Source organism: Calidris pugnax, unplaced genomic scaffold, assembly GCF_001431845.1.
Source record: "Calidris pugnax isolate Ruff unplaced genomic scaffold, ASM143184v1 scaffold39, whole genome shotgun sequence".
Classification (NCBI taxonomy): Eukaryota; Metazoa; Chordata; class Aves; order Charadriiformes; family Scolopacidae; genus Calidris; species Calidris pugnax.
This window is the reverse complement of record NW_015090828.1, coordinates 9,811,651-9,836,889: the sequence shown is the minus strand read 5'-3', so window position 1 is coordinate 9,836,889 and position 25,239 is coordinate 9,811,651. Positions and strand designations below refer to the sequence as shown.

The window sequence follows — 25,239 nt, the reverse complement described above, 5'->3', positions numbered from 1 at the left end:
CAGAGAGGAGAGACGAGCAGCGACAAGTGAAAATGGAAACCAGCACCGGGTTGTAAGCAAATTTGCAGTCTTCATTGTGTGAGGGGATTTGTCGCAGGCAGCTCCGATAAGAGGGAGATGGGACAATGCATGAATACATTTGGGAGCTGATAGAAAATATTCTGGCAACAAAGAGACATGAGAGAGGCTGCGGGCTGGGTGGGATTTGGACAGCCCAGAAGGACTTTAGGGCACCAGAGCAGGGAAAGGGCGCGTTTTATTTGCGTTTTCAGTTTTGCTGTATAATGTTTTAGGCACTGGATGCCTGGGGATCTGAAGGCAGAGAGTGGAACTGATTGATCTCCTCTTGCACAGAGGACAAACAAAGGGACAAAATTAGGTTAAGCTCTCATTGTCCTCAAACGGTCTGTGCAAGCACGATGTCATGACTCAGCGTCGCCACATGTTGAGTGTTGGGTGTGAGACTGCAGTGTTGCAAACGTGAAGTAGGAAAGGCACAGGCGTGGTGGTCCCTTTCTTAACGTGACCAGCAAGTTCTGATGAGCTCCCAGGGTCGGAGAGCTTGGGAAGGTGGGGTATGTTGGGAGCCCTAAGTGCCTGCAGGGACTCAGCTCTCAAGGTGTGTGCCCACATTTCACTTTGCCTTTTGCTCCTTTCTCTCTTGCATCCCTTAAACTTGTCCTCAGGCTTTACAGAGATCGCAGATCAAACCCTCAGTCTTCCTTAAAGCTCCTCATCCAAAACCATTGATGATTTGGAAGGCATTAACGATGCTCGTTAGGATTTGGAAGGCATTAACGATGCTCCCTCTGCCGGCCACACCATTTGTGGACCACACTGTGGGGTCTGAGGGTCTGTGTGGTGTGTGGGGGGCTTGGAAATGCAGCTGCCCTACCTCAGCTGGCTATTTCTTATTCTTGCTGCTCTCTGAAATATGAGCCGATGCATTTTTTTAACGCTCCTAATTGATTTTGTACTGATGTAGCCAAAAGACTGCTGGCTGTTTGGACTGTTGATAATTACTTCAAAGTGTGTCTTGCTGCAAGAAATGTCATCCTTCTCCCCCACCTCCACTACATTTCCTAACCTGCTCGCTTCGTATTTCCCTTTGGTCTCCCACGTGCCTGCAGCAGAACGCCCGTTGGCATTAATTAATTACATGAGTCATAAATAGCTCCAGGCTTCTTACCAGAGGAGCCCAGCCTCAGCCAGCCACTGATGCATTCTAGCATGACCTTGCAAGGATGCACCAGTTCCCTCCCAACCTCCTTTTATATACATTATTTATTTTCTGCTCAGGGAAGCTGCCCTCTCGCACACTGGCTTCATTAACTTTTGCAATAGGATCTAAATGATGGGCTGTTAATGAATATGGGCTCCCCAGTTCAAGAAGGACAGGGAACTGCTGGAGAGGGCACAGCAGAGGCTACAAAGATGATGAGGGGCCTGGAGCATCTCTCTTAGGAGGAAAGGCTGAGGGACTTGGTTCTCTTTAGTCTGGAGAAGAGAAGGCTGAGGGGGGATCTGATCAACACCTATAAATACTTCAAGGGTGGGTGTCAGGAGGATGGGGCCAGTCTTCTTTCAGTGGTGCCCAGTGACAGGACAAGAGGTAACGGGCAGAAACTTGAAAGTAGGAAGTTCCATCTAAACATGAGGAGGAACTTCTTCACTTTGAGGGTGGCAGAGCCCTGGCAGAGGCTGCCCAGGGAGGTGGTGGAGTCTCCTTCTCTGGAGACATTCAAACCCACCTGGACACGTTCCTGTGCAACCTGCTCTGGGTGGACCTGCTTTGGCAGGGGGTTGGACTAGATGATCTCCAGAGGTCCCTTCCAACCCCATAGCATTCTGTGATTCCATGGCTGCAGTTAGGCTGGTTTGCAGGTGCCATCCCCTTGTAGGTAGAGCGATGTGCTGTGTGTGTGTTTCCAGGTGGTGGGACTCTGATAGCTGTGTTGGGTGGCAGCGTTCCCAGTTGGAAAGATGACAAAGCATGGCTATTGGTAGGAGGGCATCAAGGTGGAAAACTCAAGTTTCATTCCTTTTATGCAGCTACGACCGGTGCTGTTGGGCCAAAGGCTTTGCCTAGCAGAGGGCAGGACCTGAGCTATCAGAGCACGATGGAGATGTTTTGGTTCTGCTCTTCCAGCCTGAGGCTCCCCCGTGGTCAGAGCTGGGGTGTGTGTGTGTGTGTGTGTGCAGATGTGCTGGCAGCACATGTTTGCTGATAGCATGCCTCCGTTACCCCAGGCTCCAGCTGGTATTTTGCTTTCAGCAGAACTAATCAGAATTTTATTTAATAATCCTTTGTTCTACCCGTTCCGCAGAGTTAAACATACACTCCTATTTGTGCTAATAAATGGTTGTGCAGGCCGGTACCTTCCCACACTGCTCAGAAAATAGCTCCTGTAGGATGAGTTACGTTCAGGAGTTTAAATTACTTCAGTCTTGAAGAATATCCATGAAAAAGGCTCCTTGGCCCAGCTGGTGCTGAAAGCCCAAGGGAGTGTTATGCCCCAACAGCTGAGTGATTTGTGTCTCCCATGAAAGAAAGTACTAGAAGCTTTGGCATCACGTTTGTCTGGTCCCAAGAAGAAGTTGGGTATTTAGCCCTGAGGAGAAGAACTTGGGAGTGCTTGTGGATGAGAAGCTCAACATGAGCCAGCAATGTGTGCTGGCAGCCCAGAAAGCCAACCACATCCTGGGCTGTATCAAGAGAAGTGTGGCCAGCAGGGCCAGGGAGGTGATTCTGCCCCTCTGCTCTGGTGAGACCCCACCTGGAGCTCTGTGTCCAGCTCTGGAGTCCTCAGCACAGGAAGGACATGGACCTGTTGGAACGGGTCCAGCGGGGGGCCATGAAGATGGTCAGAGAGATGGAGCATCTCTGCTGTGAGGACGGGCTGAGAGAGCTGGGGATGTTCAGCCTGGAGAAGAGAAGGCTCCAGGGAGACCTTATAGCCCCTACCAGCCCTGAAGGGGCTACAGGAGAGATGGGGAGGGACTCTTGATCAGGGAGTGGAGTGATAGGATGAGGGGTAATGGTTTTAAATTGGAAGAGGGGAGATCTAGTTAGATCTTAGAAGGAAATTCTTTGCTGTGAAGGTGGTGAGAGCCTGGCCCAGGTTGCCCAGAGAAGCTGTGGCTGCCCCATCCCTGGAGGGGTTCAAGGCCAGGCTGGATGGGGCTTGGAGCAACCTGCTCTGGTGGGAGGTGTCCCTGCCCAGGGCAGGGGGTTGGAACTACGTGGTCCTTAAAGTCCCTTCCAATCCAAAGCATCCTATGATTCTATGAATGCTTCTGTTTTGACAGCGCTGTTTTCCAGTGTGGTTAATGGCAAAAACTCTAACCATTCTATGATTCTATGAATGCTTCTGTTTTGGCAGCACTGTTCTCCAGTGCAGTTAATGGCAAAGTTTAAATATCTCTGCAGGCTTTCAGAGGAGACCCTACAGGCCTCCAGGCAGAGGCCAGACCAAGTTGTGATACTTTTTTTGCCGTGTTTTTATTCTCTTTCCCAAGAAGCTCATGTTGAGTTTCTTTAATGTCCCTTCCAACCCAAACCATTCTATGATTTAGGAGTTGCTTCCTATGGAGCAATATCCATTTGTTGTAGGGTGGCTAGTGGCTAGCTGATCTAGACCTTGGACTATCTGAGTCAACGGACCGAACTCTTGCTCCACTTGGGAACAAAATGGATTGTCTCTTGGAGCATGGTTTTAAATTGGAAGAGGGGAGATCTAGATTAGATCCTAGAAGGAAATTCTTTGCTGTGAGGGTGGTGAGAGCCTGGCCCAGGTTTCCCAGAGAAGCTGTGGCTGCCCCATCCCTGGAGGGGTTCAAGGCCAGGCTGGATGGGGCTTGGAGCAACCTGCTCTGGTGGGAGGTGTCCCTGCCCAGGGCAGGGGGTTGCAACTGGATGATCTTTAAGGTCCCTTCCAACTCTAACCATTCTATGATTCTATGAATGCTTCTGTTTTGGCAGCACTGTTCTCCAGTGCAGTTAATGGCAAAGTTTAAATATCTCTGCAGGCTTTCAGAGGAGACCCTACAGGCCTCCAAGAGTTGAGGCAGACCAAGTTGTGATACTTTTTTTGCTGTGTTTTCGCTGGCCGAGCTGCACAGGGCTGGCACAGAGGCAGCCAGGGCAGCTGCCTGCATCTCCGGAGACCAGGCTTGGCTGCCTCCGGGCTTTTGTTTATTTTTACTTCGTGGAAAAAAAAAAACCACTAAGGCTGTGGTGAATAAATAAAAATGCAAAGAAACGGCGAAGGTAGCGCCCGGCTAAAATTTTCTAAAATGATTTATAAAGGAAAGGAAGGCTTCCAATAGGAAGAAACCCACCTGGATTTGTTAGAACAGAATGATTTTTGACTTGAGGTTCTGAGGAGTGGCTTTTGCCGCATCCAAATAAGAAGAAAGCAAATTTTGAGTCCAGAAACAGACGAACCCCCCCAATTTAGCACAGATCTGTGCATTGACAGCTTACAAGGTTAAATATGGAGGGAACGGCTACTGAGGTACCACAGCAGAAAGCTGCACATCTTGTGTCCTAGGGCATTAGGGGAGACTTTAAGCTGTGATGCAGGGCTGGAGGAGTGGAGACAGTGACACACAGTGCCGTGCCGTGGCCCAGCGGTGGGAGCAGAGCGGCCGGGCTGCAGGATTGCTCTGGGTAGGCTCCAAGGTTGGACAAGGCATAATTAGGTGAGGCTTCTTCTCTTTTGAAGCCTGCAGATGGGGTATTACATTATGGGACTGTACCTGGAGCAGGGTGAAAGTGCATTTACTGACTGGTACAGTGGGGCTGGTGGAGAGCTGATCATAGCAGACAGATCTAGTAGCCTTCTCTGTTATTGTATTTTCTCTTGCTGGGTGAGGATAGTGCAGTAGCTGTGGTGTGCAGTAGTTCAGTTGGAGCCATTTGATGCAGTGCCGAATAGAGAGATAACGATGAAAAAGCAAAGTCTTGCCCTGAAAAAACCCCCTAGCCCCTCAAAATACCCCAAACCCACCAAGTGCTAAAGGAATTAATACCTGCCCCTGCGTAGAGCCGCCGTTACTGGCTCAGAAGAGGATTGCTTGGCGTGTTCTGCAGCCATCGGTACCCAGGCCTTTTCTGTGTAACTTTTGTTAGTGAATTTAAGGAGACAGTGCCTTTTCCTGGTGTATTTTTAAGCTGAGCTGAAATCAAAGGGCCAAAGAACCCGTGTTAGGTGAGATCAAGGCTGCCCAGTGTTTGGAAAAGGGTAAGAACATCTTGTTATCCTCAGCAAGGTGATAAAGGTACGGATCCGAAGTGGGACCGACAACTGGAACAAGTATCTAACGGGAGGTGGCCGCTTGGAAGGTTTAGAGTTAAAAATACCAAACAAAAATCCACTGGGGTGAGAACAGACTGAATAAGAGATTGTGGTGCAACATCACTGTGTCAGAAATAAGCCAGTCTGCTTTCCCTCGCCTTGGTTTTACAGAAGAATCAAAAGCAGAAATGAAAGGCTGCAACGCCGCTTTGCAGAGGAGAGGATTTTTGCGTTCGGTTCTGATCCTGCCATTATCCAGGGATGCTGAATTGATCAAGGGGGCCCAGCAGTGTGCAATTAGAGCAACAGTGGGAGAGGAGGATGTGACAGTTGAGCAGATGAGACTGGAGATCAACGTTTGTATGATCTTGGGCGGGGGGAAAAAAGGGAGATTAAATTGGGGTTGCCGTGAAAACGCTTTCCTACAAATTATATTCTTCAGGGGAAAAGAAAAGCGTATTTCCATTATTTGCATTCAGTGAAACAAGAGTCTGGAGTGGCATTTGAAAAAATGGGTCTAGGCAATAGAGGAAAAATATCTTTGTTGGAGTGTTTGGGCCTTGGAGGAGAGCGAGGAGGCAGCGTTGGAGGTCTGGAGGAGAAGGCTGAGACCAAGGAGGACGCAGTGCGGGACGTGCAGGTTTGTGTGAGTTTGCCCGTGTGTGACAGAGATCCGTTTGGTGACCTAACTGTAAAAGGGAGAAGCCTTTTTTGTTTTCTGCAGAGGTGCTCAGCACCTCTCTGACTAATTTTAGCAGGAACTGTGAGTGCTGGAAGAGGGACATTTTGCTGAGAAGGTTATAAAGTTTCTGAATCTGCTTGGCCCTTCTGGGCAAGGCTGCCTGCACCGCTGCAGTCCCCTCCAGCCCAGCAGCTCAGCCTTTTTGGAGGTGCTTCTGCCTTTGGAGATGATGCTGTGGGTGGTTCTGCCTCCCTCCCAGCGGGCATCTCGCCTCCTTATTTCCCCAGGATTGCTGTTGTGCCACCAGCCAGCCAAGGCAGCATCATCTCCTTCATCTTCAGAGGAGAATTTTTCTTGGCGGAGCTGGCAAGGGTTGAATTACAGCGGTGCCTTAATAGAAGACAGGGATCCAGCACATTAAGCACACAAAAAAGAGACCCCACATTGATTAGCAAAAGTAGGCAGTTCATCCCAAAGGTGCTGTGACCCTTCTGCTGGCTAATTTCCTGGGTCTGTCCGAATTAATTTACTGGCTCTGGAGCTGGGCTTCTCCTCTTGAGGATTTGGTGAGCGGAGAGAGTAGGTCACATTGATGGGAGCTCCTTGTCCTCATATTCCTGGGTGCGTATCAAGCATCCTGGCATCTCTGCAGCAAAGCTGAAGCCTGGCTCTTAAAAACTGTTGCTGAGGTTTTTTTGCTGTAATAGGCAGTGCTAGGAGCCACGGCATCTCTGCAGCAAAGCTGAAGCCTGGCTTTTAAAAACTGTTGCTGCGTTTGCTGTAATAGTGCTAGGAGCCATGGGGATGAGGTTTCTTTGGAGAAATGCAGTCCTTGATTATGAATTTCCTTAAACAAGTTGTACTGTAAAATTCCTTATGTTAGAGGCGTAGCAGGCAGGGTCTGGGACGTTAGCTGAGCCTGGAGGTTTGATTTTTTTTTTTTTATTCTTTTCTGAAAGATGTGCAAAAATCCGGTAACCTCCAAATGTCCCACTTGTGTTTGTTTCTTAGTTTGCAGAATGCCTTTCACCATAGCAACTGGGGTTTGATTTCCTCAAGCGCATGAATTTTCATGAATTTGTGGCAGCGGGGAACGGACCCAAAACCCTGGGCTGAAGCGAAGGGTTTGCAGCGTGGCGGTGGCAGGAGCACTGCTAGATTTGGCTTGTGATGGAGAGGGGACCCTGGAGGGAGAGGATCTCAGCTGAACAAAGGCCTGCACCTGGCCCTGAATAATTTTATTTGCGAGAAATCAGGCCTGACAGATTAATTTAGACTATTGCTGAATGTCACCCTCCCCACTGCTGCATCACCCTCTGGCAGCTGAGGTGGCTTTGCTCCAGTTTTGTGAAGAGCTGAGGTTTCTCGTGGCAGCAATCAGAGGAGAGGGATGGGCTGCTGCCACGTTCACCGAGCTCAGCTGGAAACCTTTGTACCCTTCCCACCCGTGGAGGTCAGAGGGGTGTCATGGACAGCATGAAACATGCTCTTCTTGGGGTTGCAGGTGAAACCCAGCTGGGGAGAGGCAGGAAAATTGCACACATTAGTAGAAGAGACAGAGTTCCAAATGAGATGTTGAGAAATTGGGCTGCTGTGAACAAGGACAGGTCCAAGAGGGAGCGGTGGCATCGGTGCAGGATGGAGAACTGCCTCGATACCAGCCCCACAGACTGGAGTTTGGGTTATAGGGCAGTGTTCCAGCTGGGTCAATCTTTGGGAACAAAAGAGAAGGACAAACGTCCCGTGAAGCAAACTTCTAAATATGTTTAGCACTCAGCCCCCCAGCTGAAGTACTTGTTGGGTTTTGGGCACCATGGATGGGTGCAAAGAGCCCAGAAGACAACAAAAAGATAATCAGAGGGCTAGAAAATGTCTGCAAGCTGAGAATGAAAGAGTTATTCTGAGGCTGATGAAGGTAAGGAGGAGGACAACACATAGGAAAAACTCTTGAAGCATGTGAAGGTTTTTGCCAGTAGAGGATACTCTGTCCTCCATGCTCTGATGGTAGGGTGAGAAATAATTGGCTTAAATTGCAGCAAGAGGTTCAAAGTAGGTGTTAGGAAGATCTTTGTAATGGGAAGGAGAATGAAGGACTGCCCAAGAGGAGCAGGAGAAATGTGAGTCCTGGTTGTTTGGAGGGAGCAAAGACATTAGTCAAGGATCTACCAGCAATGAGCTCCTCCTGCCTTGGGGAAGGAATGGGTGGTGGAGTTGATGACCTCTTTTGGACCTTTCTTCAGCTTGTAGCCGTATGATTACTAAGTGAAATATATGCAAAACACCCGTGAGATGGCATTTGTGAACGTACCAAAAGCTTCTTGGCATTTACATGGCATTTACTTTGGCTCAGTAAAATAAAAATACAGGAAAGAAACCTCCCATCATACACGCCTGGGATCTTCCTTCCTGAACTCCAAACATGCTTCTTGCTCTAATGTTGGTGGTACTTTTCCAGATAGAGATGATTACATTGTTGTTGCTTTCTTAGGGATGGCAGTGGTGATTTAATTGAAAGGGCTTTTCTTGTGTCATAGAGGAGATATCCCTGACTTGCATCCCGTGTTGGGCTCGTGCTAACCCAAGATGCTCATCTGTCTGTAATTTCAGGTCTTTGTGGTTTGTGGCAAAGGAGAGTGTAGAGAGGTGGGGGTTGGTATCTTCTCCCAAGTCCCAGGCGATGGGACAAGAGGAAATGACCTCAAGTTGCACCAGGGGAGGTTCAGGTTGGATATCAGGAAAAATATTGACATGGAAAGGGTTCTGAAGCCTTGGAATGGGCTGCCCAGGGAGGTGGTTGAGGCCCCATCCCTGGAGGTGTTCAAAAGACAGGTTGATGTAGTGCTGGGAGATATGGTTTAGTGATGGTGTTGCTTTTTGTTTGTTGTGTGGGTGTTTATTATTGTCAAAATTAGGTTGACGGTTGGACAAGATGATCTTTAAGGTCCCTTCCAATCTAGAAGATTCTGTGATTCTGTGAAAAGGAAGCAGAAGGTGGGGAATGCCAGGAAGAGCCGCCTCTCTGGATGGGTGCCCATCTACCTGCTTTTTCTACACTTCTTGTCCATTATTGCTGTCAAGCTTCCAAATGCAATTAAACCTCTGACAGATAATCATTGGCGGAGTGGTGTCCAGAGTGAATAATACAGGAATCAGATATTTCTTTTTTGGCACCAGACTGTTTCAGAAAACATTCTGAAAGTTGAAAATAGAAGAAAAAAAAACACCCAAACACTATTAGTTGAACTAACTTCCCAAATCTTGACAGGTTGCCCAGTTGTGTCTCATCTTCTGGGAGCCATCAGGGAATTTGGTTTGGGGCTTGGTTTGGCATAGTTTGGGGGAGTTTAAGTCACAAATGGAAAAGGTTTTGGTGCGTTTCTCAGGAGGAGGAAGAATTTGCTCTGCCAGCACATAGTGCAGCCTGGGAACTGGGGCAGATTCTGCCTTTTTGTGCTGTGGAGGTGACAACCTTCTGTAGACCATTGGGGTAGTCAACAGGGAGGTGTTGGTAGCATAAATCCACAAAGCCATAATGGGCCACAGGTAGTCTGGCCCTTGAGGTCCCTCTTTTACCAACAGCTTTCCATGGCTGAGCTGTGTGCAGGAGTCAGCCGTACGAGGAGCGGCAGAAGTGCTGCTCTGGCCTTAGAGGTGTGAGAGGTCCCAGGAATGAGGCACGTTAAGCAGTGAGGTGGGATCCCAAAAGCAATATTGGAGGCTGTGGTTGGTGCAGCAGAGGAGGTTCCTCAGAAGAGCTCTGATGGATAGTTTGCTGCAGTTCAGTGGACTCTCCTCAGAGTCCATCGGTGTTTCCAAGTTACTTTCACGTTTCTAAAATTTTTTTTTTTTTAAATTTTTAATCCATCAATTTTATTTTTTTTTGCCATCAGTAACTTCTCCTCCATCAGCAGTTCAGTGGACTCTCCTCAGAGTCCATCAGTGTTTCCAAGTTACTCTCACGTTTCTAAGTTGTTATGTTTTTTTTAGATTTTTAATCCATCAGTAACTTCTCCTCCATCATTCTAGGGGTCCTGGTGGACAGCAAAATGACAATGAGCAAGCAGTGTGCTCTTGTGGCCAGGAAGGCCAATGGATCCTGGGCTGCAGAGGGAAGAGTGGCCAGCAGGTCAAGGGAAGTCATTCTCCCCCTCTGCTCTGCACTGGGGAGGCCACAACTGGAATCCTGCATCCAGTTCTGGGCTCCCAGTTCAAGAGGGACAGGGAACTGCTGGAGAGAGTCCAGCGAAGGGCAACAAAGATGATTCAAGGATTGGAGCATCTCCCTGATGAAGAAAGACTGAGAGAGCTGGGACTCTTTAGTCTGGAGAAGAGAAGGCTGAGGGGAGACCTTATCAATGCTGACAAGGATCTCAAGGGTGGGTTGAAGGAGGATGGAGCCAGACTCTTTTCAGTGGTTCCCAGTGAGAGGACGAGGGGCAACGGGCACAAGTTGGAACATAAGAGGTTCCACTCAAATATGAGGAGAAACTTCTTTGGGGTGAGGGTGGCAGAGCCCTGGAAGAGGCTGCCCAGGGAGGGTGTGGAGTCCCCTTCCTTGGAGATTTTGAAGCCCCACCTGGATGCTCCTGAGTAACATGCTCTGACAAGCTCTAGGCAATCCTGCTTCAGCAGGGGAGTTGGACTAGATGATCTCTATGGTCCCTTCCAACCCTAAAAATTCAGTGAAATTCAGTGAAATCCTTTTTGCTTCATGCTGGTACCAGCCCTGTAGCACAGCAGTTAGCTGAAGAGTCGGTGCCCTCCCTGCTGTAGCTGGCGTGGGCACCACAGCTGGGCTTCAGCCAGAGGATCTGGAAGAGCGATTGTTCTCTGCTCTTCTGCAGTGTTTTCTGTCCCCAGCTGTGGACGTGTTATACAGGCATTAATTCGAATGTATCATCCCTGATGAGATGGAAAAATACCCTGATCTTTATTTGGGCAAGCCACAGCCCATAGTCTGATCCTCTCTGGGTCCCTCCCCTCCCTTGTAAGTCTAAGATGGTCCAAGAAGGGTTTGGAGTGTTGGTCCAAGAGGGGTTTGGAGTGTTGGGGTTGTGCTCTGCTGCCGGTACCGCCAGGAATATCCCGGGGGAGGGTGCAGGGAGGCTGAAAACAAACAGGTTTCATCGCTCCGTGTGGAGGCACCTCTTCGAGAAACGCCACCTTAATTTTTCTCCATGCTTGGCAGCGGGTGCCTGGGATTTTGTTTGCTTCTTGCCTTCCCCGGAGCGGAGAACAGCACCGTAACGTGCTGATTTTCCACGGAAAGCAACCTCCTGTCCCTCCTGGCTTTCCGACTCCGTGCCTCCATTCACAGCTGCTCCCGATGGGGACACGCTGGGGGCAGTGGCTGCCACCCAGTGAGCTGGTGACTCTTGTCACTGCGTGTAGAGCAGATGAAGCTGTAAAGCCTGCGGCTCCTCTCAAGCGTGAGTTTAATCTCCTGGGCTGAGCTCCCTCCACGTTGCTCTTTGCTGCTGGACCCCCATTCCCGGTGCGATCTTGTGTGGCCACGGTGCCGAGTTGCCTGTGAAAAGCCATCCTTCTCTAGATGTTCTCCCACGGAGCACCACGAGTGGTGCTCAGCCTGTTCCTATCCCCTCCTGGATGGGATCTTTTGGTGGATCGACACCTCCGATCTGGATGAAACGGAGGAGAAGGGATCACTGGTGTCCCGTCCTCAGCATGGACTGCGCAGCAGGAATGACAGCCAGTAGGTTCCCAGAGCTGTGAGCCTCTTCCTTCCCACCTCTCAGGACTTGCTAATTTCTGTCCTCGTTCCAGATATGGAAAATAGGACCCCCCTTTCAGCTCCCTGCTGAGGGCAGCCGGGTTTCTTAGGCTGATTGGTCACAGGCTAATGACATTACATGCCTCTGCTTGCCCGCAGCGCTGATTCACCGGGGACAGTTTTGGACTGTTAATCTGTAATACCCCTCCCCTAAGGCACTGCTTTCTGTGGCTGGGGTTCCCAACAAAGCGAGCTCCCCCGCAGACTGGGGGGGGTGTGTCTATGCATTTTATCCTCCAATAATGCTCCTCTTTGGTGGTAGTTTTTAATTGCAAGGCATCGCAGCGGAGCGTTGTTCCCTCGGTGTTTCTGAGCAGCGAGGCTCTCGGCAGAGCCACTTGGACTTTTTATTAATTCAGGATGGGTCCTTTTTTGGCTGACGACCGTAGACGACGTAAGGCTTTAAAAACTGATCAATAATCCTGATGGTAGCAGCAAAATCCAGGGCAGGCAGTGTGAGTGCAAGCCAGAGATTACGTGAAGGAAGTTTTAAATACCTCTTACTCCTTTCCCTTGTCTGGACTTATTTTGTCCTCCCGCTGCCCGGTGAACCTTTTCAGGTGAAATCCATTAATATTTCTCATGCTTGTTGAGCCCACGACAGGTGATATAAAAGCACCAGCTTGTGTTGGCATCTCTGCTCTTCCTAACCAGAGCTGAAACGTGTCGCCGCTGTCCTTAACGTGGATTAGCACCGTGATTTATTACTGTTGTGCCCAGGGTTGAACACAAAAGGTGCTGTCTCATTTTTGGGAGGGTTGTCTGCGGGAGGCGAGCCCCCCGAGGATGGCTGCTTGACAAATGCCCACGCTGAGGAACACGACATCATTTAGACACACGTTTTAACCGCTTCATCGAGGAGCCGTCCTCCTTTCTGTTTCTTTCTACAGCGCTTCGGTGAAACCTGCTTCACAGATTTAGGCATAAAGGGGGAGAAAATGTGGGAAAGAAGGATCCTGGTTTTGATCTGTTGCTCTGCCTCTGATAAGGAGGTGGTTGTCGTTTAGGGGCTGAAGTTCTACTCTGCACTCGTGAGACCCCACCTGGAATACTGTGTCCAGCTGTGGAGTCCTCAACACAGAAAGGACATGGACCAGCTGGAACAGGTGCAGCGGAGGGCCACGAAGATGCTCAGAGGGATGGAGCACCTCTCCTATGAAGACAGGCTGAGAGAGCTGGGGTTGTTCAGCCTGGAGAAGAGGAGGCTCCAGGGAGACCTTATAGCGGCCTTTCAATACCTGAAGGGTGCCTATAGAAGAGCTGGAGAAGGACTCTTTGCCAGGAAGGGTAATGGTAGGACAAGGGGGTTTTAAATTGGAAGAAAAAAGATTCAGATTAGATCTCAGGAAGAAATTTTTTACTATGAGGGTGGTGAGACACTGGAACAGGTTGCCCAGAGAAGCTGTGGCTGCCCCATCCCTGGAGGGGTTCAAGGCCAGGCTGGATGGGGCCTTGAGCAACCTGGTCTGGTGGGAGGTGTCCCTGCCCAGGGCAGGGGGTTGGAACTAGATGATCTTTGAGGTCCCTTCCAACCCAAACCGTTCTATGATTCTATGATTTGTACTAGCATTTTTGCCTCACGTTTGCAAGGAGCGAGCCGTTTGCTGTGTGATTCTTTCTCTCCCAAAACAAGTCCTCAGCCTCTGTCTTCCTTCAGAAAATGATTGTCACACCCCAAGGGAGCCCTGCTGTGTAATTTGTGGGTAATAGAGGGGAACAGACCTCTATAAACCTCGAACAGAATTGTCTTCAACGAGAGAAATGGGGGTGTGGAAACGATAGGCGCGCTGCTAGCTTTTCCTGGCGCAGAATAAGTGACTTTTGGGGACAAAAGCTTGCGTTGTGGGAGCTACTGCAGGGCTGCCTGCCTTTCATGGCCACCTGTGTGATTGTGTCCTTGGACCTGGCCTCCCAGGAGAGAGAGGGAGACAGGGGAGCCTTGCACACAGGGGTATGGTAGTTTCCAGGCTGACATGTGAAATATGGGTTGTCCACGGACTGGTGTGCTCCCTCCCGCGGGGGCTCGTGGCTTTTGGGGAAGGTGGCACAGCTGCAGATCATAGAATCATATGGGGTTGGAAGGGACCTCTGGAGATCATCAAGTCCAACCCCACCACCGGAGTGGGTCTACCTAGAGCAGGTTGCACAGGATCTTGTCCAGGCGGTTTTTGAATGTCTCCAGAGTCCACCACCTCCCTGGGCAGGCTGTTCCAGTGCTCTACCACTCTCACAGGAAAGAAGTTCTTCCTCATGTTTAGGTGGAACTTCTTATACTCAAGTTTGTGCCCATTTCCTCTTGTCCTGTCACTGGGCACCATTGAGAAAAGACCAGCCCCGTCCTCCTGACACCCACCCTTGAAGTATTTATAGGCATTGATCAGACCCCCCTCAGCCTTCTCTTCTCTAGACTAAAAAGACCCAAGTTCCTCAGCCTTTCCTCATAAGGGAGATGCTCCAGGCCCTTAATCATCTTTGTAGCCTCTGCTGTCCCCTCTCCAGCAGTTCCCTGTCCTTCTGGAACTGGGGAGCCCAGAACTGGTCCCAGTGCTCCAGCTGGGGCCTCCCCAGGGCAGAGCAGAGGGGCAGGATGACCTCCCTCCACCTGCTGCTCACACTCTTCCTGATGCCCCCCAGGATACCATTGGCCTTCTTGGCCACAAGTGCCTATTGCTGGCTCATGGGCATCCTGTTGTCCACCAGGACTCCCAGGTCTTTCTCCTCAGAGCTGCTCTGAGGGAAAAGATCCTGGGATGCTGCTCCCGGGAGGATGCTGTGCTGCTCTCCAGGCACCCACTTCCTCCCCGTGGGAGATGCCGTGTCCTTCTGGGCATCCTCCCTGAGCAGTTTCTGAGCCTTGGGCTGCAGTTTGAAAGGCAGGGCACATCTCTGGCACATTTGCTTAGAGGTGCTGGGCTCGGGGTTAAAAGTTAACAACGTGCTTTCCTTATTGGGTTCTAATTTAATTTGGGAAGGCAGCAGGGAGGCAGAGGGCACTTAGTCTGCTAAGTGCAATTCCCTTGGTAGGAGTTAGTAGCTTGCACGGCGCGCGTGGCATCTACTTCATAAACTCACCTTTGCCTCCATCAGGTTCATTTTAGATATATAAAAAAAAAATAAATAAAAAAATAAATCCCAGCCCCCAACCTCTTATTTATTCTTTAGGCAGCGAGGACGTAAATCCTTCAGCATGTTTGGATTTATAGAATTACTGCGCTTTTGCTGAGCCTCACGTCCCACTCCAATCAAATGACACGGCTTTCGGTAACCGTGCCCTGCGGGTAATTGTGTTTTTCCTTCCCCCCCCTCCCCGCCTGCCTCCGAGCTGCTCTTGATGCACACCTCCTTCTGCTCCCTGCGGCCTTTTTTGGGGGAAAAGGTGTCCCTTGGCACCCCTGGGAAGGACAGGAAGGGGACTAGGCAGGTCTTAGGGTTACCAGCATTTGCACGTGAAGCGTAGCAACCTCCAGGTGTCTTCATTCCTGGCCCAGAATAATAATAAAAAAAAAATGCCAAAATGCTTTCATAGGAGGCATTTCATCAGCTGTGTTACTCCAAAATGGAGTGTTTCCGTGGTGGCTGGGGGAGAGGGGGGAGATATAAATATCCTTCTCGGCTCCGCTTGGCTTCTCCCCAAGATAAATAGAAGTGAAAGTCGAAAGTGAAGGCTTGGCCTTCTGAAATCTGTTCCCCAGCCCCCAGGGACCTAAGTCTTAGGGTTACCAGCATTTGCACGTGAAGCGTAGCAACCTCCAGGTGTCTTCATTCCTGGCCCAGAATAATAATAAAAAAAAAATGCCAAAATGCTTTCATAGGAGGCATTTCATCAGCTGTGTTACTCCAAAATGGAGTGTTTCCGTGGTGGCTGGGGGAGAGGGGGGAGATATAAATATCCTTCTCGGCTCCGCTTGGCTTCTCCCCAAGATAAATAGAAGTGAAAGTCGAAAGTGAAGGCTTGGCCTTCTGAAATCTGTTCCCCAGCCCCCAGGGACCTGAGCACAGGGTGCATCTGTGATGGGAAACCAGCTCCTGGTGTCTCAGGGGGGGTTCTCAGAGGATGATGTTTGAGTGACCTCCCTCCCCGCTGCCCAAAGCAGGTCTTGGCCGTCTGGTTGTGATCCCAACACCTGGAGTCTGGTGGCTGTTGTCACGGGAAGCCTCAGGGAGCAAAGGAGCATCTGTGAGAAGCCAGCTTGAAGCAAGAGCAGGAAAAAAAGATGTCCGTGGTTGTCCTCTAAATCTTGTAGCGTGTTTACTCTCAGAAAGCACAGCTACATTACCAAAAATCAATAGTTCTAGCAGCGTTCTCCCTGGGAAACACACAGGACATGCAAGAAGTGGTACGTCTTAAAAAAAAAAAAAAGCCAAGGGAATACAAAGTGCTTTGGTACAAGGGCTTTGCTTCACTTTTAGCAGTCTACAAATGGAGGGCCCTTGACCTGGGCTGGCTCTTCGGGGACTTCTTGATGGTCTTTCCAGGCTGACGTGGCTGAGGCTGTGTGAGGCAAGAAGGGCTGGGAGAAGGTTTGTCTTATTCGCTGATTTTGCCACTTTCTGCTTTGAAGTTCATGTATTTTGTAAGAAAACCAGGTTGTAGCGTGCAGGGATAATATAAACAAGTATTTGAAAGACCACTCCTTTGGCTGTTTTGGGTAAAGTTTTGACTTCCAGAGCTGCTGATGGGACCAGCACATCCCAGCATTTCGTTTGTTTTCATCGTGTTTGCAAAGACTTCATTTTACAGAAATGGCATCTCGTCCCCCTTCTCTTATAGAAAAAATCCTTTTCAGATCTGCTCACCAGCACACCTTTGGCTCCTTCTGTTAGGAATGGAGAGAAATGATTTCCATTTTTCTTGGAGAGTGTCGGTATGGACGCCTGTTTTGACAGAGCTGGGTGTCAAGGTTTGGGGTGAGCAAGCACTTCCAGCCCCGGAGAGCTGGAAATCCTCCTTCCTCCTCGTATCAGCCAAACCAAAAAGAGAAAGGAGACCAACCCCTTTTTACTAACATCTCTTATTAATGAGACGTTTTAGCCTAAGTCCTCTAACGTGAACCACGCAGGCTTTTGGGAACGTAATTAATCTTTAATTGTATAAATCTTTAATTGTCTCAAATGGAGTTTGGATGGCTATAGTCATTTCTCTTCTCTCTTTTCCTCCTCTCCCTGTTTGAGACTCTCCCTTAGGACAGCTTCTTTTCAGCAGGGTGCCCTGTTTCAGGGCAGTGGCTGTGTCCCTCCAAGCCAAACTCTTCTGGAGGGGCCTCTTGGTGGGACGGGGACCTCCGTGACCCCCCGTGGCAGGGCATCTGGCTCCTGCCAAGTACACACTGGGAAGAACTGGCAGCAAGTTACAGCTTAATACGAGTCTTGAGTGATTAGCAGCGAATTACTTTGGGCAAAGTAAAAACCCTTGTGCCAGGATTTGAAGGGACAAGCGTCACCCCCAAAGGTGGGACGAGGTGCAGGTGAGCTGGAGGCTGCCTACCCCCTCTCCTGGGCAGGCAGGCAGGCTGTGGCTAAATGCTCTGGTGCAGAAAAATGTGGTTCTTTGTGACTGGCTGCCTACCCCCTCTCCTGGGCAGGCAGGTGCAGAAAAACACATTTTTTGCGATGTTTGTGCTACCCCAGGTGCTTTTTGCAGAAGTAGTTTGGGGGTTGACTGCCCCGTGCTGCCACACAGGGGGGTCCGGGGAGGATGTGGTCCTCAGCAGGTGGGCTGCTGGCACCAAGCTCTCTGCAGCACATCTGCCTGCAGCTGCAGCCGTTGTCAAAGCCAAAGCAGGGGCTTAGCAATGGCTGAGAGCTGGCTCTCCACGCATAAATACCCCTTCTCTTCAGAGATTCCATCCTGCCCGTTGTGTGTCGATGGGGAATTGCTAGTCTCAGCCAAATCCTGAGCAGGGAGTTGTCTGGGTGAGCTGGCAGGCTGGAGCAGCATCCAGAGGCATCAGGGTTCCTGGGATCTGATGTGTGGCCCTGGTACCTGGGTGGTGTGCCCCGGCCAAAGTCCTGCTTGTTCTGCCCTGAAGATGGCAGGGAATCACTTTCCCTAAGGCACCTTTCCTTTGTGGAGGAGTGAGAGCAAAACCAGGAATTGTCCTCAAAGAAACCTAGCTGGTCTCCATGCAAAAAGGGATGTTTGTAAAGTAGAATCTCCTTAGGAGAACCAATAAAAGAGCAGTCATGCCCAAATCGGTGCCAGGCAGAGCCCAGTGCCTTTTTGGAGGAGGTGAAATGCAGCTTTTCAGATGCTAAGTAGGTATTTGGGGTTTCAGTCTTTCCTTGTATGGAGCAATTTATGAACCATTGGCTCTAGAAGGACCTGTTGTAAGCAATGCATCAGCTTTCCCATTCCTGCCTTCTGTGGTGGCAGGAAGGGGTGTGCGACTGTCTTGAGCCAACACCTTCAGGGACAGATAGAAAATGGAACAAGGAGACAAATGGAATGGACATTTCAGAGATTTCAGAGATCTCCACGTTGGGGAGATGTCATTGCTCAGGTCCTCAGGGACTCGCAGGGCTCCCGTTAAGCAGAGTTTTGAAATGAGCATCTCCACTGAAGAGCTTTTCCTACAGCACAGTCGATGTGTCCAGGTAGAGCAATTTCCTGCCTCTTAATGGACCGGGAGAAGCACTTTACGCTCCAACACGATGCCTTTCCAGCAACATTACTGAACGTCCCTGTAAGAAATTCTGATGTCATTTTTTAGGTCTGCTTCATAGATTGGATTAATCAGCAGAGACACACCCTCTGGGTCCCGGAGCTGGCTTGCTTTCATTAATTTGCACTCCAGCCTTTGCCAAACAAAGAAGGATTTGTTGAACAAAGCAGAATCGGGGCTGGGATGAAGAGCCTCACGCCTCTGGCCTGCTAGTTTGAATTAGGACTGAGCTATAACTGTAAATGGTCTGTCCTGGGGCATGGATTGGTAGAAATGGCCTCAATCCTTGCTCCTGCAGAGCCTGTGACCTCAAGAGTCACCCCGAGGTGGTGGCCCTCGGGGAGGTGAATAGCCTCCTCAAGCTCCCCAAACGAGACGCAGTCAGAAAGCAAGGGTAGAGAAGGTTTGAGAACTGCTGCTCTAGCTAAAAAGAGGTGTTTATTTCATACTGCCAAACAAAGAAGGATTTGTTGAACAAAGCGGGATCAGGGCTGGGATGAAGAGCCTCGCGCCTCTGGCCTGCTAGTTTGAATTAGGACTGAGCTATAACTGTAAATGGTCTGTCCTGGGGCATGGATTGGTAGAAATGGCCTCAATCCTTGCTCCTGCAGAGCCTGTGACCTCAAGAGTCACCCCGAGGTGGTGGCCCTCGGGGAGGTGAATAGCCTCCTCAAGCTCCCCAAACGAGACGCAGTCAGAAAGCAAGGGTAGAGAAGGTTTGAGAACTGCTGCTCTAGCTAAAAAGAGGTGTTTATTTCATACTGTTTGCTTTAAAGGCTCTAGGAGGAAACATTATTTAAAGAACAGTTTCATTAAAGGCAAAACAAGTCTATGAGAAGAGGCTTTTCGCAGGACCATATCTTGCAAGAGATCCGTGGACCAGCTGCAGGTTGCATTTCTCTGGGTACCCCTCCAATGGTTTTTCTCCTCTCTTCCCAGCTCTTCGAGAACTTCTACTTTGGAGAGGTGCAGCTGGACTCGGTGCGTCTGTCCCAGAGGTTCTCCTCGGATGCTTCTGGCTACTACGCGACGTCTGGGCAGCTGACCTTCTCCTGAAGGAGCTACACAACCGCTGCAACAGGTCCACTCATGGGTGAAAGGTGGTTTTATAGGACACAAATTGTGGACAGGAACCCAGGAACTCCAGGTGGGATTGCCTCATGACTCCTTGAAAGCCAGGAACCACGGCTTTTCCTACACACGTTGCCTGCTCTCCCTTTGGGGGGAACCGGAGTCTTCCCACCTCTTTTCTCTATTGGTAACCAAAAAGTTGCAAAGTTGCCCGTTTGATGTCTGTCGCCTCTTTGTTTTCCAAGAAAACAATTAGAAAAACTGGTGCAGGTGACTTTTTGGGCAACGACGATGTTTAAGGGCGGCTTTATTTCAGAAGAAGGAAGTTTGTTCTTAAAATAAGTCTTGAAAATCCAAGAGAGCTCCCGGGAGCGTGATTTAACAATATTGAGGTCAGGCATTGCTTGGATCTCCAGCAGCGTGCCTGTGTGATGTAGATCTCCAAATAAATTAATTCCCTTCAAAAGTGTTTACCTCCTGTTGCATTGATAGTTTCTGTAATTAAACTTCCAGCACTAAAACTATGTTTAATAAGAAAGCGTTTGCGGAAGGAGCTCTTTCCGGTGACCGTTGCGGAGCGTGTCAAAAAACATCTGCCTTTGTAGGTGGTTTCTCCATGAAAAGAAAAGCAAAACTCTTTGATACCATTGTGAATCCGTCAGAGATCTGAAGATGAATGTTTTTTTTCTTGTAAATCTCCCTGTTTGGTAAGAATAATGACATACATACACTTTCAACTCGCCCGAGGATGAACGCTTTGAAAAAAATGGAAGATGCTGGTCTTTAGTTGTTTTGTGACAAAGTGGTGGTGGTGGCAGCTGCCTCTGCCCATTCCTTGCTGGTGCCATGGATGTGGAATTGGGCTGTCCTGGAGGCAGAGAGTGTGTTTGCTGGGGACAGGGCTGCTCCAGCAGCACCTGCTTGTACTAATGATGGTTTTGAAGAGGTTTTTATCCCAGTTCCTCCCTCCCGAGGTGAGGTGAGGTGGCTGCGAGGCCGTGCTCTGCCCGCACGCACAAACAGTGGTGGCAGGCGGTCAGGATTTGGGGTGGCTTTCCATTTTCCCCCAGATTTCACTGAATTTCACTGAATTTACTGAATTTCACTGAATTTTTAGAGTTGGAAGGGACCATAGAGATCATCTAGTCCAACTCCCCTGCTGAAGCAGGATTGCCTAGAGCTTGTCAGAGCATGTTACTCAGGAGCATCCAGGCGGGTCTTGAAAATCTCCAAGGAAGGGGACTCCACACCCTCCCTGGGCAGCCTCTTCCAGGGCTCTGCCACCCTCACCCCAAAGAAGTTTCTCCTCATATTTGAGTGGAACCTCTTCTGTTCCAACTTGTGCCCGTTGCCCCTCGTCCTCTCACTGGGAACCACTGAAAAGAGTCTGGCTCCCTCCTCCTTCAACCCTCCCTTGAGATACTTGTCAGCATTAATAAGGTCTCCCCTCAGCCTTCTCTTCTCCAGACTAAAGAGTCCCAGCTCTCTCAGTCTCTCCTCATAAGGGAGATGCTCCAATCCTTGAATCATCTTTGTTGCCCTTCGCTGGACTCTCTCCAGCAGTTCCCTGTCCCTCTTGAACTGGGGAGCCCAGAACTGGACGCAGGATTCCAGTTGTGGCCTCCCCAGTGCAGAGCAGAGGGGCAGAATGACTTCCCTTGACCTGCTGGCCACACTCTTCCCTCTGCAACCCAAGATACCATTGGCCTTCCTGGCCATAAGAGCACACTGTTTACTCATTGTCATTTTACTGTCCACCAGGACCCCTAGATCTTTCTCTTCAGTAGTTGTCTCCAGCAGGTCCACCCCTAACCTGTACTGGTACCTGACATTTTTCTTCCCCAGGTGCAGGACCCTACACTTTTCCCTGTTGAACCTGTTGATGTGTTACCGCTTGTATTTCTGAGACCAAATTGCCTCTCTCTGCTTGCCAGAAAATCCAATCATCCCTGCTTCTGCCGGTTGCCCTTTACCCCCCGGAGTCTGTGCTTGTCCCCAATTACAACCCTCGGGCTTTTTGCCTCTGCTTTTCCTTGCAGCCAGAAGCCTTTGTGCTCTCCCAGCGGAGGAGGAGAGGCCGCCTTGGAAACCCTTCTCCCGGCGGGGAAGGTGCTGAGAGCACTTAACACCGGTCGCTGTCATCTTTCCGCCAGCCTGAAGAGGTACTTGGCAAATCCTATCGGCCGCCCGAAGGAGCTCCTCTCGTGGCCATCCCTGCCTGCTGCAGGAAGGGGAGATGCACCTCGAAAACCTTGGTTTTTCACAGCTCTCCCCAAGAAACCGGGTGCTGCAGGACGTGGGGGTCCTCTTTGTGCTTGAGTTTTCCACAGTAGGGCATTGGTGGCAGTTCTGTCGTACCCATTTTCCTCCGTGGTCACCTAATGCTGGTGATTCTGTGGGGTTGTTCTTCATTCGGGTGTTCTTGTAGGCTTCCCTCCTCCCTAACGCAGGAGGAGCTTTGACCTTGCAAACTGCATCTCGGCGTGGAGGCAAACATGGCTTTTCTACACTGAAGGGCTGATCACAGAATCACAGAATGCTATGAGGTTGGAAGGGATCTCTGGAGATCATCTAGTCCAACTTCCCCCTGCCAGAGCAGGGCCACCCAGAGCAGGTCCCACAGGAACGTGTCCAGGTGGGGTTTGAATGTCTCCAGAGAAGGAGACTCCACCACCTCCCTGGGCAGCCTCTGCCAGGGCTCTGCCACCCTCAAAGTGAAGAAGTTCTTCCTCATGTTTAGGTGGAACTTCCTACATTCCAGTTTGTGCCCATTTCCTCTTGTCCTGTCCCTGGGCACCACTGAAAAAAGCCTGGCCCCATCCTCCTGACACCCACCCTTGAAGCATTTATGGGCGTTGATCAGATCCCCCCTCAGCCTTCTCTTCTCCAGACTAAAAAGCCCCAAGTCCCTCAGCCTTTCCTCATCAGAGAGATGCTCCAGGGCCCTCATCATCTTTGTAGCCTCTGCTGTCCCCTCTCCAGCAGTTCCCTGGCCTTCTGGACCCGGGGAGCCCAGAACTGGACCCAGTGGGACTCCAGATGGGGCCTCCCCAGGGCTTCTCCGCTCCCCGCTCACCCAGACGTGTGTTTAATGACAGTTGTTTCTGGTGACTCTTTGGAAGCTGGATGAATTTCGGTGGTTACTCAGGTGAGCCTGGTGGAGCAGCAGCTCTGCTGGACCTCCTGAAGAGCAAATGCTCATGACACCAAGGAGCGGGGCAGAGTTGGGTGTTACATCCCCTTACACAGGGAGCCACTCGCCTAAATAAAACACACCTGGCTGATTTTTGGGGAGTTGCTGCCAGAAGAACACGTACCGTGATGGGTTCACCCAGGGTTTTTTCCTTTTCTATCATGATTCTTAAATAGAATTAGGACAGATTCATATTGAGCACCATTAAAAAAATATGGGTCCTGCACCCATGGATTGGAATCCCATGAAACCAGGTGGCGTTAGGGGTCTGCAGGACACAACCTGGTACTTGAGAACTTTGCCTAGGACTTGTTGAAACTGAAACCTGCTGTGCTGTGTTTTCTCTCCATCCCAAGTGTCCTCGCAGGGAGAAGAAAAGCTGCGCGTGTGCTGGGAGCATCCCAGCTGCTCCTTCACAGCTGTGGCTGGGGTGAGTTGTCACCGTCCTTCCTGCCCAAGCCCAAGCCATGGAGATGTCCCTTCAAAGGACCAGGGACGTGGGATGGGGACAGGGGGTGCAGGATGAGGACTAGGTGTGGGCTGGGGATGTGGATGGGGATAGAGCAGGGACGGGAGACACGGGATGGGGATATAGAAGGGACTGGGAATGCAGAACGAGGGGAACAGGGTGGGGTTGTGGCAGAGATTTGGGAGGGAGCACGGGGACATGGTATGGACCAGGGATGGGGGATATAGGATGGGTATGGGCCAGGGATGGGGAATGAGGGATGGGTATGGACCAGAGATGCGGGATGAGGGATGGAGACTAGGTATGGACCAGGGATGGGGACTGGGAATGGACCAAGGATGGGGAGTGGGTATGGACCAAGGAAGCAGGATGAGGGAGGGGTATGGACCAGGGATGCGGGATGCAGGATGGGGACATGGCATGGACCAGGGATAGGGATGAGGGATGGGGACTGGATATGGACCAGGGATAGGGGATGAGGGATGGGTATGGACCAGGGATGGGGACTGGGAATGGAGCAGGGTTTGCAGGATGAGGGATGGGGACTGGGTATGGACCAGGGATAGGGGATGAGGGATGGGTATGGACCAGGGATGGGGACTGGGAATGGAGCAGGGTTTGCGGGATGAGGGATGGGGACTGGGTATGGACAAGGGATGAGGGATGCAGAATAGGGACATGGCATGGACCAGGGATGAGGGATGAGGACTGGGAATGGACCAGGGATGTGGGATGGGTATGGACCAGGGATGTGGGATAAGGGATGGAGACTAGGTATGGACCAGGGATGGGGACTGGGAATGGACCAGGGATGCGGGATGAGGGATGGGGACTGGGAATGGACCAGGGATGCGGGATGTGGACTGGATATGGACCAGGCATGCAGCATGAGGGATGGGTATGGACCAGAGATGCGGGATGAGGGATGGAGACTAGGTATGGACCAGGGATGGGGACTGGGAATGGAGCAGGGTTTGCGGGATGAGGGATGGGGACTGGGTATGGACAAGGGATGAGGGATGCAGAATAGGGACATGGCATGGACCAGGGATGAGGGATGAGGACTGGGAATGGACCAGGGATGTGGGATGGGTATGGACCAGAGATGCGGAGTGGGTATGGACCAGGGATGTGGGATAAGGGATGGAGACTAGGTATGGACCAGGGATGAGGGATGGGGACCGGGTATGGACCAGGGATGGAGACTGGGTATGGATCAGGGATGAGGGATGAGGACTGGGAATGGACCAGGGATGAGGGATGGGGACTGGGTATGGCCACGGATGGATACTGGTTATGGACCATGGGTGCGGGATATGGCATGGACCAGGGCTGAGGGCTGAGGGGATGGAGACTAGGTATGGACCAGGGATGGGGACTGGGAATGGACCAAGGATGGGGAGTGGGTATGGACCAGGGATGCGGGACGCAGGATGGGGACATGACATGGACCAGGGATGCGGGATGAGGGATGGAGACTAGGTATGGACCAGGGATGAGGGATGGAGACTAGGTATGGACCAGGGATGGGGACTGGGAATGGACCAAAGATGAGGAGTGGGTATGGACCAGAGATGGAGACTGGGAATGGACCAGGGTTTGCGGGATGAGGGATGGGGACTGGGTATGGACCAGGGATGTGGAATGAGGGATGGAGACTAGGTATGGACCAGGGATGGAGACTGGTTATGGACCAGGGATGGGGATTGGGAATGGACCAGGGATGGGGGATGAGGGATGAGGGACGGGGACTGGATATGGACCAGGGATGCGGGATGAGGGATGGAGACTAGTTATGGACCAGGGATGGAGACTGGTTATGGACCAGGGGTGGGGACTGGGAATGGACCAGGGATGGGGACTGGGAATGGACCATGGGTGCGGGATGAGGGATGGGGACATGGCATGGACCAGGGATGGGGACTGGTTATGGACGAGGGGTGCGGGACGGGGACGGGGGAGAGCCTGGGGCTGCCCCTCCGCTCGGCGGTCTCCCCCGCCCCGCTGGCGGCGCGCAGGTGCGGCGGGTGCGGCGGATGCTCCGCCCCGGCCCTCCCGCCGGTGCCGCCCG

The 25,239-nt window shown here is 51.0% G+C and overlaps 1 protein-coding gene across 1 annotated transcript in view; it reads left to right on the top strand.

Moving 5' to 3' along the window:
- Nucleotides 1-19,972, top strand: part of ASCC1 (activating signal cointegrator 1 complex subunit 1) — a 51,266-nt gene extending 31,294 nt beyond the window's left edge. Inside the window, exon 10 of the mRNA XM_014940550.1 lies at nucleotides 19,375-19,972. Within this exon, the coding sequence (XP_014796036.1) occupies nucleotides 19,375-19,491 (117 nt within the window). The 3' untranslated portion in view covers nucleotides 19,492-19,972. The remainder of the gene's footprint in view (nucleotides 1-19,374) is intronic.
- The last annotated feature ends 5,267 nt before the right edge of the window (nucleotides 19,973-25,239 follow it).